At 40.1% G+C, this 14,054-nt stretch overlaps 1 protein-coding gene across 1 annotated transcript in view; it reads right to left on the bottom strand.

Moving 5' to 3' along the window:
* Positions 1-14,054, bottom strand: part of NELL2 (neural EGFL like 2) — a 149,109-nt gene that overhangs the window by 16,057 nt on the left and 118,998 nt on the right. The window contains exon 16 of the mRNA XM_080391327.1: positions 349-489. Within this exon, the coding sequence (XP_080247453.1) occupies positions 349-489 (141 nt within the window). The remainder of the gene's footprint in view (positions 1-348; positions 490-14,054) is intronic.

The following is a 14,054-nucleotide window of genomic DNA, read 5'->3' on the forward strand; positions in this document are numbered from 1 at the left end:
AGATTACAGTGCATGCTATCAGCCCATGGGAAATCACTTATGCAAGGACGATGCACACAAGCAGATGCAGGGCTAGGGAAACTGCATTTTAAGCACCATGCCTGACTTCACATATTATCTTAGCAAATTATAGAAATAGCCACTAACGCTCCACCTATATGTTAGGCATATTCATACTTTATCTTCTTTTACTTTTTGTTTATGATACTTACTTAGACAACAATTGCTTTGGGTCAAGGTTTAACTTTCATTGATACAGTGTCCAAGACAATACTTGACCAGTACAGAGTTACTAGAGATTACTGTAATGTGAGGCATAACACCACCCCACATTTTTTAGATACTGACCTTCACAGGACTCTCCACTTGGTGAAAACATCCCATTGTCATGGTAGCCGTCTCTGCATTCACAGTGGTACCAACCAGGCAGGTTAATGCAGTTTGCACGGCTGTCACACTGAACAAAGCCATCCGAGCATTCATCAATATCTGTTTAGTAAGAACAAGAAAGGAGAAAATTCATACAGAGGAACTTGATATATTCATCTGATGGGAGAACAATGTCTCTGGTACCTTTAGGTTTCAGAGAAGGTTTTTTTCATTACTGACACTTGAATTTCCAGAATTATTTGCAGTAAAGTTTTGAATAATTTCCGTAAAAGTATTTGGTAATGGTGTTGGCCCTGCCAACAATGGAGGTTCTGGTAATCCCAATTTTGTGTCTACATATTTGCAAGTCATTTTGTCACAATACACGGTAGGTAAACTGACATCTGTGTAAATTGCCCACAGTATGAAGAAAGGAATCAGATCCCAGTTCAAATAACCCTCCGAGTTAGTGCAGGCTCCTGATAAACAAAGATTGTTTCTAGGGGCACATCAAAAGATTAAATACTCACTCTCATCCATGCTTATGCTCTTGGTGACAATATGGTGACAGCAATTCTAGGTTAGTAGGGCTTCCATATCTTGTGGAGTTCCTGTTGAATTACACCAGTGCCTCTGACTCTCAACAAAACTGACTGCAGACTCCTCTCTCATCATCAAAGAGAACAGCTGGGATTCCAAATAAATGCTTAGACCCTGAAGTAGAAATCACATTTTCCTCCTCCTGATGATTCCTTTAGGGGGTGTTTCTCACAAGATCAGCTTCCGCTGACTAAAATTTACATAGTAACTCACCACAGAGTGGATTTCTGGACACACTTGCTACATCTTAAATCCACCAAAGCATGTCCTCCAGACACCTGAACTCATGGACTTAGAAAAGATGCAGAGAACTTTGTGAGATGTTCATTTCCAGTGCCTTCAGTTATGCAGTAAGCCGTACTAAAGAACAGGTCCAGAGCCATGAGTGTTGTTAACAGATGGGGAATACCAGGAGTATGGAGTCAAACAGGGATAAAAATGTGTCCTTCCTTATCAGATGCATCGCGTTCATTGTGTTTTATACCAGAGGTAGCGTACCTACCTAAGCAGCAAGCTGACCGAGAGATGCCTTCAGAAACAAAAAGCTCTAAACCCATCTCACCATGAGTTTGAGTAATGAATAAAATGACAATGTACTGGCCATTCTGGCCAAAGTACATTTTCAACCTTTCTTTAAAAGGTTGAATCTTTAAAACTAGGAACTAAAGTAACAAATTAAGACTCAAACTCTGAAAAGTACCTCAGCGGTTGATCTACAGACCTCTGGGATGCAGTTATGAAGGAGAGGTGTGATGGGACCACTGAGATATATGTAAAATATGTCAAAATTCTGCTCACAGTCCCCATTAGCTCCCATTTATGTCATCTGTTATTTTCATAGGAGAAAGTGTAAACTAGCTAACAAGATCAATTGTGAGCTGCAATAAAGTAACAAATCTCTTTTCTGAGAATACTAATGTGAGCATAGATGAAGGTATACTCACTCCAGTCTCTCATGAAATCTATTTAAACACAAACTACAAAAAAAACAGGGCTTCCTTATCCATTCAGAATGCTTTGTTCCACATCTGAAGGTAAGAAAATTATTAGAGTACATGGGGGACGCCTGCATAAACTATGAAGTATCATTCAGTCATGTACATTTGGTTTTGAGTTCCATTTTTCATATACATGCCAGGGGGTAGGGGGATGTGTTCTGGGTATTTTATTTACATGCCAAAAAAACATCTCTTTGGAATGTCTTTGGAATAACCATACAACCATATGCATAGGTTTTTAAAAGCTTTACAGATAACCAACAAAATTTCATAAGAAATTTTCATTATTATGTATGTTTCAGTCTGATTTTCTATCAACAGCCTCTCTAACCAGACATGCCTAGTGTACATTACCAGTATTTATGATGATGAAAATTACTAGTACTCCTGCTGGAATATTACACCAAGCATGTATTTTGCCACTTTGTGTACCACACATTAAGTCATAAGACTCTATGGGTTTAAAAAAAGCGTTTTCAACTCCACTATGAATTCCAGGATAATCATCTAAGTAGTCCTGCTGCAGGACTGAGAAATACCAAACCTTTACAATCTTCCACTGTTCAGTGTGTTTCTCTCTAAATCAGTATAAGTCTGGCCTTTTTCTTGTGAGCAGCCAGGAGCCAGTGGGACCTCAGAGGTGTTTGAGAGATCAGAGGAGATCAATGAAAATTATGTTACTGTAGTGAGAAAAGGCTGGCTTCCAGTCTGTGCCTTATCTACTGCTATTCGCTCACATACCTGAAGATTACTTAAGAAAAAGAAAAGGAAAAGAAGAAAGGACTACAATCTAGAAGTTCCCTCACCACTGGGGAATATGCTGCCTAGACAGCTTGCCTGGCAGAAGAAAATCTAAGTGACCGTACTAAATGCTTGAGATCACCTGGTCAGTACAAGCTAACTTTCCAAGGTTGGCCAAAGCCACAAGCCCCAGAGAATCAATGAAGCATGTAAACTCAGAGGCTGAAAAACAAGAGCTGTTGTTTAGACTCTTTGTTAGCTGTTGGTATGAATCTTCATACTGGCTACTTAATAACGTGCATTAAGACACTGGATGGCATGCATTTTTCTTTGGGAAAGTCAAACGTATTTATTGGTGATGGGGTGGATAAAAGAGTGTTATTTAGGTCAAAGTAACAAATGTAAATTAAAAAAAGCCTGTGATCCTCTCTTCAGAACAATTTCTTTGTGAATCTGTAAGCCTTATAATTATAAGCGCAGTATTGCAGGCACAGGCTGAATGCATTCTGATGAACTCACTAATTATTCAGAAAAAACAAGCCTTGAATGTCACATCAGTATTGGTAAACTGACAACAAAAGCAGTTCTTCTGTATTTATTTGCAAACTAGCTGACAAACCTATAGCACAAGAAATATTACTTGGGATGAAGTGCTTTTACAGATGCCAATAAACAAAGAAATACATCCTTCTGATTTTGTTATGGCTGCATGCAAATTTGAGTGGAGCTATGTAAGAAAGCCTACCATAACAAGCATGGATGGAAGCACGCTGCTGGTGTTCAAGAAATGTCCTATTCTTGACAGATTGTTAGCCTGAAACCATTGCATTGGAACCATTGCTGCATTGATGCTCTGTAACCCATTACTCCTTACATGATGTTGCAGCAAACAAAAGAAATCCAAAACAGTTCTCCTCACCACTAACTTTTTAGGCGAATGACATATTATGGCATGTGCCAGTGGGTTTCAGAATATAGATGATCCTTATGCACAGAATTTTGTTCTAAAACTCCCAGCTAATGCTGATCATTAATTCTAGTAGAGACTTGCTCTGTAATAGGACAAAATACAACTGTCACAATTCTGTTAACCAAGAAAACACAGCAGAAATGTGTCTTGTAGAGCCAAAGCACTGATTTCATGGAAAATTTTCTCGACATTTGGATGAAAGTGTTTCTATTTTCAAATGGGCATAGCATGGCTCAGGAAGTGCTGCAAAAGTATCTACAACTGAAATTATCTTATTAGTATGGGGAAAGCAGCCAGAAATAATTTTTCTCTGTCCTATGGTGAAACCTTCTCCGATGAATCATCTGCAGCTGCTCAGTCAGAGGTGTGAGCTGACAAGAGAAGAAAAATTGATTGAAGTTTTGCTTGGCCAGTGGCTATGGTATAACAGTGGGCTATATGGAACATTAGCAGCATTAATGAAGTCCTGTTTGATGCTGTACTAGAAAGGCATGAAAAAATGAAGTATTACTCTATAGAAGAAAGTTACTGAAAGACTTCTCATTTTCACTTACGAAAAAAAATTTAAAATGTTTAAGTAGAAGGAGGGATGCGTATTTTTCAATAGCAAGTGACATTTTTAAGCAAATAGACAAAACAGACATCTTAGGCATCTTTTGAGTATGCAAGTTGCAGTCTTTAACTGGCTATAAGAAGTTGTAGAAAAGTGGGGGAGAAGAAGAAAGAAAAAAAAAAAAAAAAAAAGGAAAGTATCCCCATCCGGGAAGTAAAATAGAGTCTCATATGTTTGACAGGCCAGAGAAAATGGTCTCATCCTGGTCCTGCTCCAGTTTATGGCAGAACTCTCACTATTAGCAATGTGGCATTTTCTCTGTTTTTCTCTTTCCTTTTCAAATAAAGAGCACAACTGCACATACCAAATCTGCCACCCCACTGATGCAAGTGGCCACTTTTGGAACTGAAAGTAATACTGGAACAGTCACTAGCAGTAACCTTCACCCCAAGCTGGAGAGCAGATACACAGCTGTACCACAGCACGTCAGCACCACCTGCTCTGGCTGTGCTTCCACACTATGGCATTTGCATGGCAGAAGATTTGTGATTTTGGCTCTTGAAGCACTGTGGGTGGAGAATACACACACACACCTGTGAGACTGGTGAGCCCACAAAACACCAGGAACGCAGGGATTCTCTTTATCTTATGTAATCACGGATGCACTCATGGCAATACTGTACATACCCTATTGCCACAAAACAGGGTAACTGATTATTACACACTTACATCACACATGATTTGGTTTTCAAATATTCAGGTTTCCTCCTGTGCATTTCTCTTAAACTGAAATCAGTCAGCCTGCTTATTTCCATACGTTACCATTTTTCAGCTGGAAAAAAAGATACTATTTTTTTTAATTGCTAACTGAAGCCCCACTCCAATAAAAGTAGACACACAGTCACAGACATTTTGAAAGTAAGTACTGTATACACCTAGATCCCCTTAACATGAAAAAAGCCTGTTCTTCCAAATCACCTTCTTTATACTCAGAATCACTCATTTCCTGAACAGTGGCAACAGTTTTAGCTATTACACCCCTTGCTTGTGGGGAGACTAAGAAAACTCTGATCCCTGAAGAGTAAAATAAGATCATTAGCAAATTATCCACTGGTACAGTAAGAAAAAAAGGAAAGCTAGCTGTCTGATTAATATTATTAGAGAATTTCTGTATAATAAGAGCTTTTGAAGATTGGAAGTGGTATAAAATTGGCAATTTGAAAGATAGCAGTGTTCTTTCATCCAGCAATAGGACCAAGCTCTCTAATGTGGTCAAGCTGCACTCAACAAAGAATCGTGGCATGGGGGAAGGCGGGGGGGGGGGGGGGGAATTCTACCATTTTACATTACTCACTTCAAGACTGAAATATTAATCATCAAATCCTCCTCTCAGAAAAGCCTGTATGCCACCATCAAGCATAAAGTTACAGAGACAGAGAGCACAACTTAGTCTGAAAAGTCTTTCTTTCATAAACTACTTTATCCAGGTCTATACAAACCAAAGCCCCGGTATCCCTCTCCTGTCAAGAAGGCAACACCACAGATTGGCAGCTGTGAATACTTAGAATTTACTTATTTCCATCCTGGAAGTTTTTCTGGGACAGTATAGTACATGACACTCAGTTAAGACTGCCAATTAACAGAGACTCCCAATTGCAATAATCTGTCCCAGTGCTAATTGGGTTATTACCACTGGATATATTTATAGATTAATGAGCAGCCAGTAACTTCCATGATGTTCAGTCACTACTGACTCAGGCTAGATTTGAGATCTCATTTCAAAGGCACAACAGCTTTTCCAGCGTAATGCTGACCTCCAGAGCCACCCACATCCCAGCCCCATATACAGTATAAATAAAGTGCAAACACTGAAAGAAAAATAACTTCAGAAACAGATCATGGAAGAAGCGGTTTAGAAAACTATGAAGCTGTTTAAAATGATAAATCTTCCATGGTTGTTTTTTTTCATGGGTACATTTGGAACAGTCAGACTCTGATATGTCTTTGCATATGTCAATACATTTTCAAAGATGTTATGTCTGCCTTGGACATAAAAGACCATGTCCCATCTATTCAGACATAAGCTCAGATAACAGAATGCCCAGTAGGATTAAGATGATATCTGGGTTATCTGATTTTAGTAAATATGTAAGCAAGGGGGAAAGGCCTTATTCAGTAGGACAAAATGAAAGTTCACTGTACTGCATAACATATCTGCTGTCAAAACTCAATTTTCTGGAGTGGCTTTGAAAAGGGTTCGTTATCTCTACTTCAAGGTCTAGAGTCTCATCTCTCACATTTAAGAAGAGAAAAGTGTTTGTGTTGGTTTTCATGTGACAGCAGATTTCTAATATGATGATACTTGAGAAGACCCTGCTGTTCAATCAGACCTTTTGTTCGAGATCTTATGCAAAAAACAGGTCCCAGTGGAGAAATATAAGAGCCTGAAACTAGTTCAATATACAGGAGCTGTCTTGTTGTTAAAGTATCAGCTTTTGGGATTTCCATCCTACTACATACCCACATACCACATGCATATAAATGTCATACAGAGGAATAAAAAACCCAAGAATGCCAAAGTTGATACTGCTGAAGGAATCCAGAAAGATATCAGATATGCCAGAAAACCGAAGTTGTCTGGAATGCCTTTCAAATCTGTTTTGTAAAGTCTGAACAGCTCTTTTTTTCTAACACTGTTGCCAATTCCCAAAGGAACTTTCTTCCATGGTCAATAAATGTCCTAGAGCTTGATTTTGTTTACAATCTCACCCTAATTTGTTCAGCATCCAGTAACTCTCTGAAGATGTGATATCCCGTCGTGAATGCTAGGACACGCTCTTCACTGTATGGGTTCTCACATCGAAGTCCCTATTAAACCATAGAATATTCTTGGGTTTAATTGCATTTGCATCCCAATATTTCATTCAGTTACAAATTTAAATCATGAAGGGCCAGATTACAGCTGGCTTGTGGGGCACAGCAAAGGGAAGAGTCACCCACAATTTCATCCTAGGATAACATAGTTCTGTGAGCAAAAGGACTTTCCCTACACAGCATTAGAAACATCACTTTTCTCAGATATAGACTTCAGAGAAGAGTGAAGACCATGGCTTATCCTCTCCCTGCTCCCCTGGATAATGAATTAGGCCCATGTTGGAAAAAGTGCATTTTGAATGCCTTTGGAGTTGTCGCTTCTATCTCTGCACCTCCCAGATCCACTAGGAATTCTGGCTGTGTCACCTTAAAACCATAATCTGGCTCAAATGGCAGGAAACTAGAGCTGGGGCTATAAATGTGATGTTAGAAATTGCTTCGACAGGTTGAGTCAGTGCTGCAGATATGTTCTTCACTAGAAATTTCCAACTGTCATGTTGTGTGAAAAAATAACTATTGTTCAAACAAGTCTTTTTTTTTCTTCTTTTTTAATCCTAGCAAAAGCATGATTGCATTTCTTAAAGTACCCTGTCCATAGAAAACTAATTTAGTTCCATTAATGAAAAGGAAGCAAAATGTGATTGAGGATGTAATATGGAATTATAGTTCATTAATTCTTCAAGTATGTAATTTTCCAGACTCCTGATCCCCCATTGATTTCTGCACACCCCCATAGGTCCTGCTAAATGCCAGCAAAAAGAAATTCAATCGTGTTGTTATTTCATGTGTGGCAGTGGCAGTGCTCCAAAATGAGATAGAAACGTTATGAAAGAGAATTTTCCACTGATTGCTTTACCATGCAGCTCTGTTAACAACTGTCATCAAAAATTGATCAATCACAGACCCCACCAATAACTGAAACTATGACAGTCTCTCATTACACACCCAGTATCACCAAAGGATGTGGTATTTGTGACAATTGAAGACAGTAATTCCCAACATCTAATTAGCCTTGATGAACTAGGTGCATCGATGAGTAACATTAAAAAAACGCAATGGTATATTTTTCAGCATGATTCTATGAAACCAATTGTGCCAATTCACATGAGAAAGACTAATGGGTATCGGGCCTCTATTTCTAGTCATTGACAAAGGTGTAGTTTTGCTTTCACTTTGTCCATCACTCTCAGTACAGCACCTCATCTTATCTGTAACACATGCCCCCGTTTCCTCATTAGCCCTGTCTTGAAAAGGAAAATTATTTTCTTCAAAATAGCAAAAGCACTTCTATACCTTGAAATACACTGACAAACCCACTTTAGATACCTGTTAGTGTTTGAAAGTTATGTAGCTCCATTTGCATGTTAGAAATAGGACTAATGCCTTAGTGCTACTCACTAAAGGTGTCAGTTGCTGGTATCTAAGTCCTAAACAAAAGAAAACTAATTTGTCTAAAAAGAGAAGAGCTAGTTTGGCCATCTGTTATCTCTTTTCTAATGGGTGGGAAGGTAGGCTTTACTTGCACAGTGTACTGACCAAAAGATCTTGAGTTTCCTCAAGTGACAAGTCAAGTCAGTCGTCAGTTAAGACTTTTGATATATACATACCAACGATGCAACCAGCATATTCTTAGCTAAGTTTGGGTTCAGCTTTGCAGAAAAAAAGTTGTTTCAAATCAGTTCTGGTATGAATTACAGTAAATTTCCAAGTATTTAGTTCAGAGGCCATTTAAGGAAAGCAAACAAAAGAACCCACAAAGGAACTCAAAATTTCGGCTAGCAATTCATTTGACACACTGATTTGAACTTGGCCTTCTGCTGTGATCTTCTAAACTTTGGTCAGGGTATCATGCATATTATACATGTTCTTAAGTTTAAACATTCCTACCTATGTTTTCTTATCAGTGACTTGTTACCATGACTCTCAGTCCATAGACCAGTAACCATTAATTTACGTTGCTGCTCCTGAAGTGTAAAATCATGTAGAGACTGTACAAAATCGCTGAAGCACAGAAAAGGACAAAACCACACTACTCCTTTGCTTGGGCTACAAATATATCATTGGCATATATCTGCAGAGACTGCAGACTCCCTCATGTTGACAGCAAGAGGAAGGGCTCCATAGGGATACGGGGCAATGATTGGCAGTGTTATAGATTTTAATTCCACTAATAATTGAATGGCTCGCAATTCATAAAAGAGAGAACTTACAGTGAGTGATGAAGGTCATCCCTATCTCCCTTATATAACAGAAGGAAATTTTATTATAATGCTGCCCAGCTGCACTATTCTCATTCTATTTATAGCCCACTGTATTTTAAGAACCTAACTGAAATTTTAGTTTTTATGTTTCACAAAGGAGTTTCTTTCCCATAGCAAGTAATAGCTAAGTAGTGGATGCATTTTGATGTTGTTAACAAATAAAAAAAAAAATCCTGTCTCCTCAAAGCTCTTTTGTAGCACTCTCTCCTCCCTGGTTTCTCTCTCTCTTTTTTTTTTTCAAGCTGCTCTATGTAGGCTCATAGTGTTGCAACAAGCTAAACAAAATATAAAGGGAAAAAGATAAGTATGCGGCTCTTCAGCAAAGAAAAAAATCTTTTGTTATTTAAAACTGACAAGGACTCTGAGCAAGGAAAGAAATAATATGCACCCAAGAAACTGTATCAGGCAAGGAAAATGAAGTGAGAAAAAGACACAGAGGATGAAGCAGCAACATATCTTAAGCTATAAAACTGAAAGTATGAAGCAAGCAGGGTTTGCCTACATCCAGAATGCTTACTAAACTCTATATGGGCATTTTTTGCTTAATTTCTGTCAAAGATTTACTTTATGAACAAATATAAGTAAAAATGTAAAGCAAAGTGTTTGTTTACTCTCATAGACAACTTTTAGACCTTTTTCTGCAATTTAATAAGCTAGCCATTTTAGAATATGTCTGCTTTGAATGTCAAAGGAAAAGTATGTTTTTAGGCTTTTTGAATTGGCTGCACTTCCCACTCAGAAAAAATATGATATAAAACCCATGATGCCTTCTCTCCACCACCAACATATTTGAACACAGGAGCAAAGGGAGCAGAAATTAGATGACCTAGATCTTATCTAGACTTTTGCCACTGCCTTCTTACACAAACCTTGTCACCTACTCAACTTTCCCCACGTGTCTTGATTTCCATCCACATCTGTAAAATGGAGAGAAAGTGCTTCTACATGTACTTTTTTGTACATAAACAACTCTGGGTGAAAAAATGTAACAGTGCTGATTTAGTAAATACCCCATGTGATGATGCCAAGGTGTGGTTTGGGGAATAGCAACACAGTGGGAAACAGGAACTACAGAACAGGCCAACATGTTTTGGGGAGAGGTGAGAGGAAGAGCATTGAGCTGTAGAGACGGATGCTGCAGCCCTTGTCCTTTCTCCCCCACCTGCTTTATTTGGTAGCACAGACAGATCATAGAAGTCACAAGGACATTCACTGATATTAGTTTAAGTCTTGCATTATTTGTTTCAAACAGATCTCACAATGTAGACCACAAGTGTTGCTTTTTGTAAAACTATAACAGTCTCCTGTACAGTTCTCCTGCACTCTAAGGACCTTTAATTTTTAGGGATCTTTGAAAGACTGGTTGGATATAGCACCAGTACCTGTAATTAACTTCATGTTATTATATGAGTTCAGGGAAAACATTCGGAGAACAGGAGGAGCAGGAAGCTATTTTGTACACTAGCACACTGAATTTCAGAATCTCACTTACAGCTTACCTATATCATATAAGCCATGTTTGCGACCCATCTGCTGGCTGCATATGTCTATTTTTTCTGTAGCCTCAATTAGCACTTGAAGCATTGTTAAAATACAGCATTCCTTGCAGGAAAGGCTTGTTCTCCAGGGGTTAGCTGAACACATCTCTATTGCTGTTTCTGAGACTGCCAATGGTGTTCTTTTTCTGTTTTGAACGTCTTGTAATAGTAAATATGAAGATTTGGCTTTTACTGGCATATAGTTAACTTAATTTTGCTGGAATTATTAATTGTAATAATTCAAATGACTAATTTTTTGCTAGATTTTTATTAGTATTTTGGAAAATGCAGTAATATTTCTCTTCTCAGCAACAGTCCTTTCTGAATCTAAAGTTACTCTTGGACAGTAAACATCACACACTGTAGCTTCCTAAGCTTATTTATGACTAAAATGCTTCAAATCCATTAATGCTTTTCCTGAGGAAAAATCCTCGCACAGAGATTCTTGGAGAAGAGTTTCAGCAGAACCTCTCTGCTAGTTTCTTATTCTCTCTGAAAAGAATCTTCCAAATTCTTTTGGACTTTGGGAGGACGACTAAACTTTAGCCACTTCACAACCTTTATACAAATAAAAAGACAAGACAAAGGGGACAGAGATGTTGTATTGGGTTGGCATGGCAAGGTTTTCATAGCAGGGGGGGCTACAGGAGGAGCTTCTATGAGAAGATGCCAGAAGCTTCCTCCATGTCCAACAGAACCAATGCCAGCTGGCTCCAAGATGGACCCACCATTGGCCAAGGGCAAGCCCATCAGTGACAGTGGTAGCACTGCTGGGATAGCTGGGATATTTAAGAAGGGGGGAAAAACCTGTGCAACAGCAACTGCAGCAGGCGAGAGGCGTGAGGCTGTGTGAGCGGAGCGTCCCTGCAGCCCCCCAGGCCGGTGCAGACGGAGGGGCAGGGGGGGCTCCAGGCCCGGAGCAGAGGTTCCCCGGCAGCCCCTGGGGAAGCCCCTGGTGAGGCAGGCTGTGCCCCTCAGCCCATGGAGGGTAACGGTGGGGCAGATCCCCACCTGCAGCCCCTGGGGACCCCACGCCGCAGCAGGGGGTGCCCGAAGGGGGCTGTGACCCCGTGGGCAGCCCGTGCTGGGGCAGGGTCCTGGCAGGGCCTGTGTCCCCGTGGGGAGAGGAGCCCGGGCTGGGGCAGGTTTGCTGGCCGGGCTGGTGACCCCGCGGGGGACCCAGGCTGGAGCCGTCTGTGCCTGAAGGGCTGCGCCCCGTGGGGGGGACCCCGGGCTGGAGCCGGGCAGAGTGTGAGGAGCCTCCCCCTGAGGGGGAAGGGGCGGCAGGGACAGGTGTGAGGGACCGGGCGCAGCCCCCAGGCCCCGTCCCTGCTGCTGGCGGGGGGAGGGACAGAAATCAGGAGTGAAGTTAAGCTGAGGAAGAAGAGAGGGGAGGAAGGAAGCTGTTCTAAGATTTAGTTATTATTTCTCGTTATCTGAGGATCAGATCACTTACTCTGACTTGAATGGTGATAAATTAAACTAATTTCCCCAAGTCAAGTCTGTTTTGCCCATGACAGTAATTGCTGAGTGATCTCCCTGTCCTTATCTCAACCCATAAGATTTTAATTATATTTTCTCTCCCCTGCCCAGCTGAGAAGGGGAGAGACAAAGCGGCTTTGCTGGGCACCTGGCGTCCAGCCAGGGTCAACCCACCACAGATGTGATGGCAGCCTAGACAACCTGCATTTGTAACCTAATTCCTACCACAGTATTGCTGAGACTCTTTGTAAAGTTTGTAGTTTACCAGCTTCCCAACTGATTAAGATCCCTATCAAATCTAGGTTTCTCCTGCAGAATGTAATCATTCATGAGCTTTCATCTCACATCTGGATGAACTCTCCCCTTCCTTCAATCTTCAAGTCTTCACTTGAGCATATTTGTTTTAGATGGAGCGAGGGACATGCCCTTTGCCACCTGCAGTACCTGGGAGCAAATCTGCCACCGCATTATGCATGCCACACGCTGCTTCCCCCCCTGCCTCCACAGGACTTCAGCATTGAAGGAGATGCCACTTAAAATAGAGCTACAGTCAGGAGAGAGTTAAGACCTTTGCCTCTACTTAGCCTCTGCCACTGTTAGCTCTTGTCTGTCTGCCTATGTTCATAAGGGCAACTGAAGCCCAATTAAAAAAGTGGAGATTGCAGTATTTGCCTCTTCAGTGCTCAGTGTTTCTCAAGATGTAGCATATCAAATGCTTTGCAGTGACTTTAGACTTAGACAAAGTCAACATATTTTTCACGAACTCATTTAAATAGCTTAGAAATATGCATCACACTTGAGATCCTTCGGGGGGTAAAGCATCTTTTGAAATAAACCCTATCTTGACTTTTTTCAAACTATGGTACGCCTATTACTTCTAAAGGTACAAGCATTAATAGCAACTTGTTTTATTTTTATGCATGTTGGACTGGGCAGCTATTCACTTAGAATACTAATTTGTTGTGGGGGAGGCAGACGATTTATGAATAAAACTATGAACACATTGCATGTTATAGTTCTGTATGCTAGACTCTAACTTAACAGGATTCCTACTCACCAAAGCCTTGACTTCATAAATATATTAAAAAGCGAGCATTATAACAGACTTCATGGTCCTTATTTTCCTTAGGGTTGGTCAAAGATACCAAAATAGTCTTGACCATCAATGGAAAAGAGTCATTTTTGCATCGGCACAAAGGGTGTATTTAGAGTGACTCATTACAACTTACTATTGTTCATTAATAGACATAAACAAGAGGAACTGAATCATATGCAAAGGCAGATCATTAAAAGCACATAGATGTGCATGCCAGGAGAACTGTATAAATTTTTATCATTTGAATACAAGGCCCAGTTTTGGTAAAATGAAAGCATGAGAAGAAGATCAGTTAGGAAAACAGTTGGGTTTTTATCAGGTTTGTCTAGAAACCAAAACAGATGCAGAGTATGGAAAAAAAAAATTAAAAAAATCACTAATTTTGAACTGCTGGAAGATGATTTAAAAAGATAATACTCTATGTTTTGGCTGACTACAGAGGACCATAACAAAGGAAAATAAACCATTTCATAAGCAGAACTCTACAGAACTTTCAGTACCAGCTATTCAGTGATACCCATACAGATTCAAGTTATGAGGTACACAAAAAAATCCCCCCTTGCCCCAGTCAG

The sequence above is a fragment of the Falco punctatus genome (assembly GCF_963210335.1).
Source record: "Falco punctatus genome assembly, chromosome: 6".
In the NCBI taxonomy this organism is placed as follows: Eukaryota; Metazoa; Chordata; class Aves; order Falconiformes; family Falconidae; genus Falco; species Falco punctatus.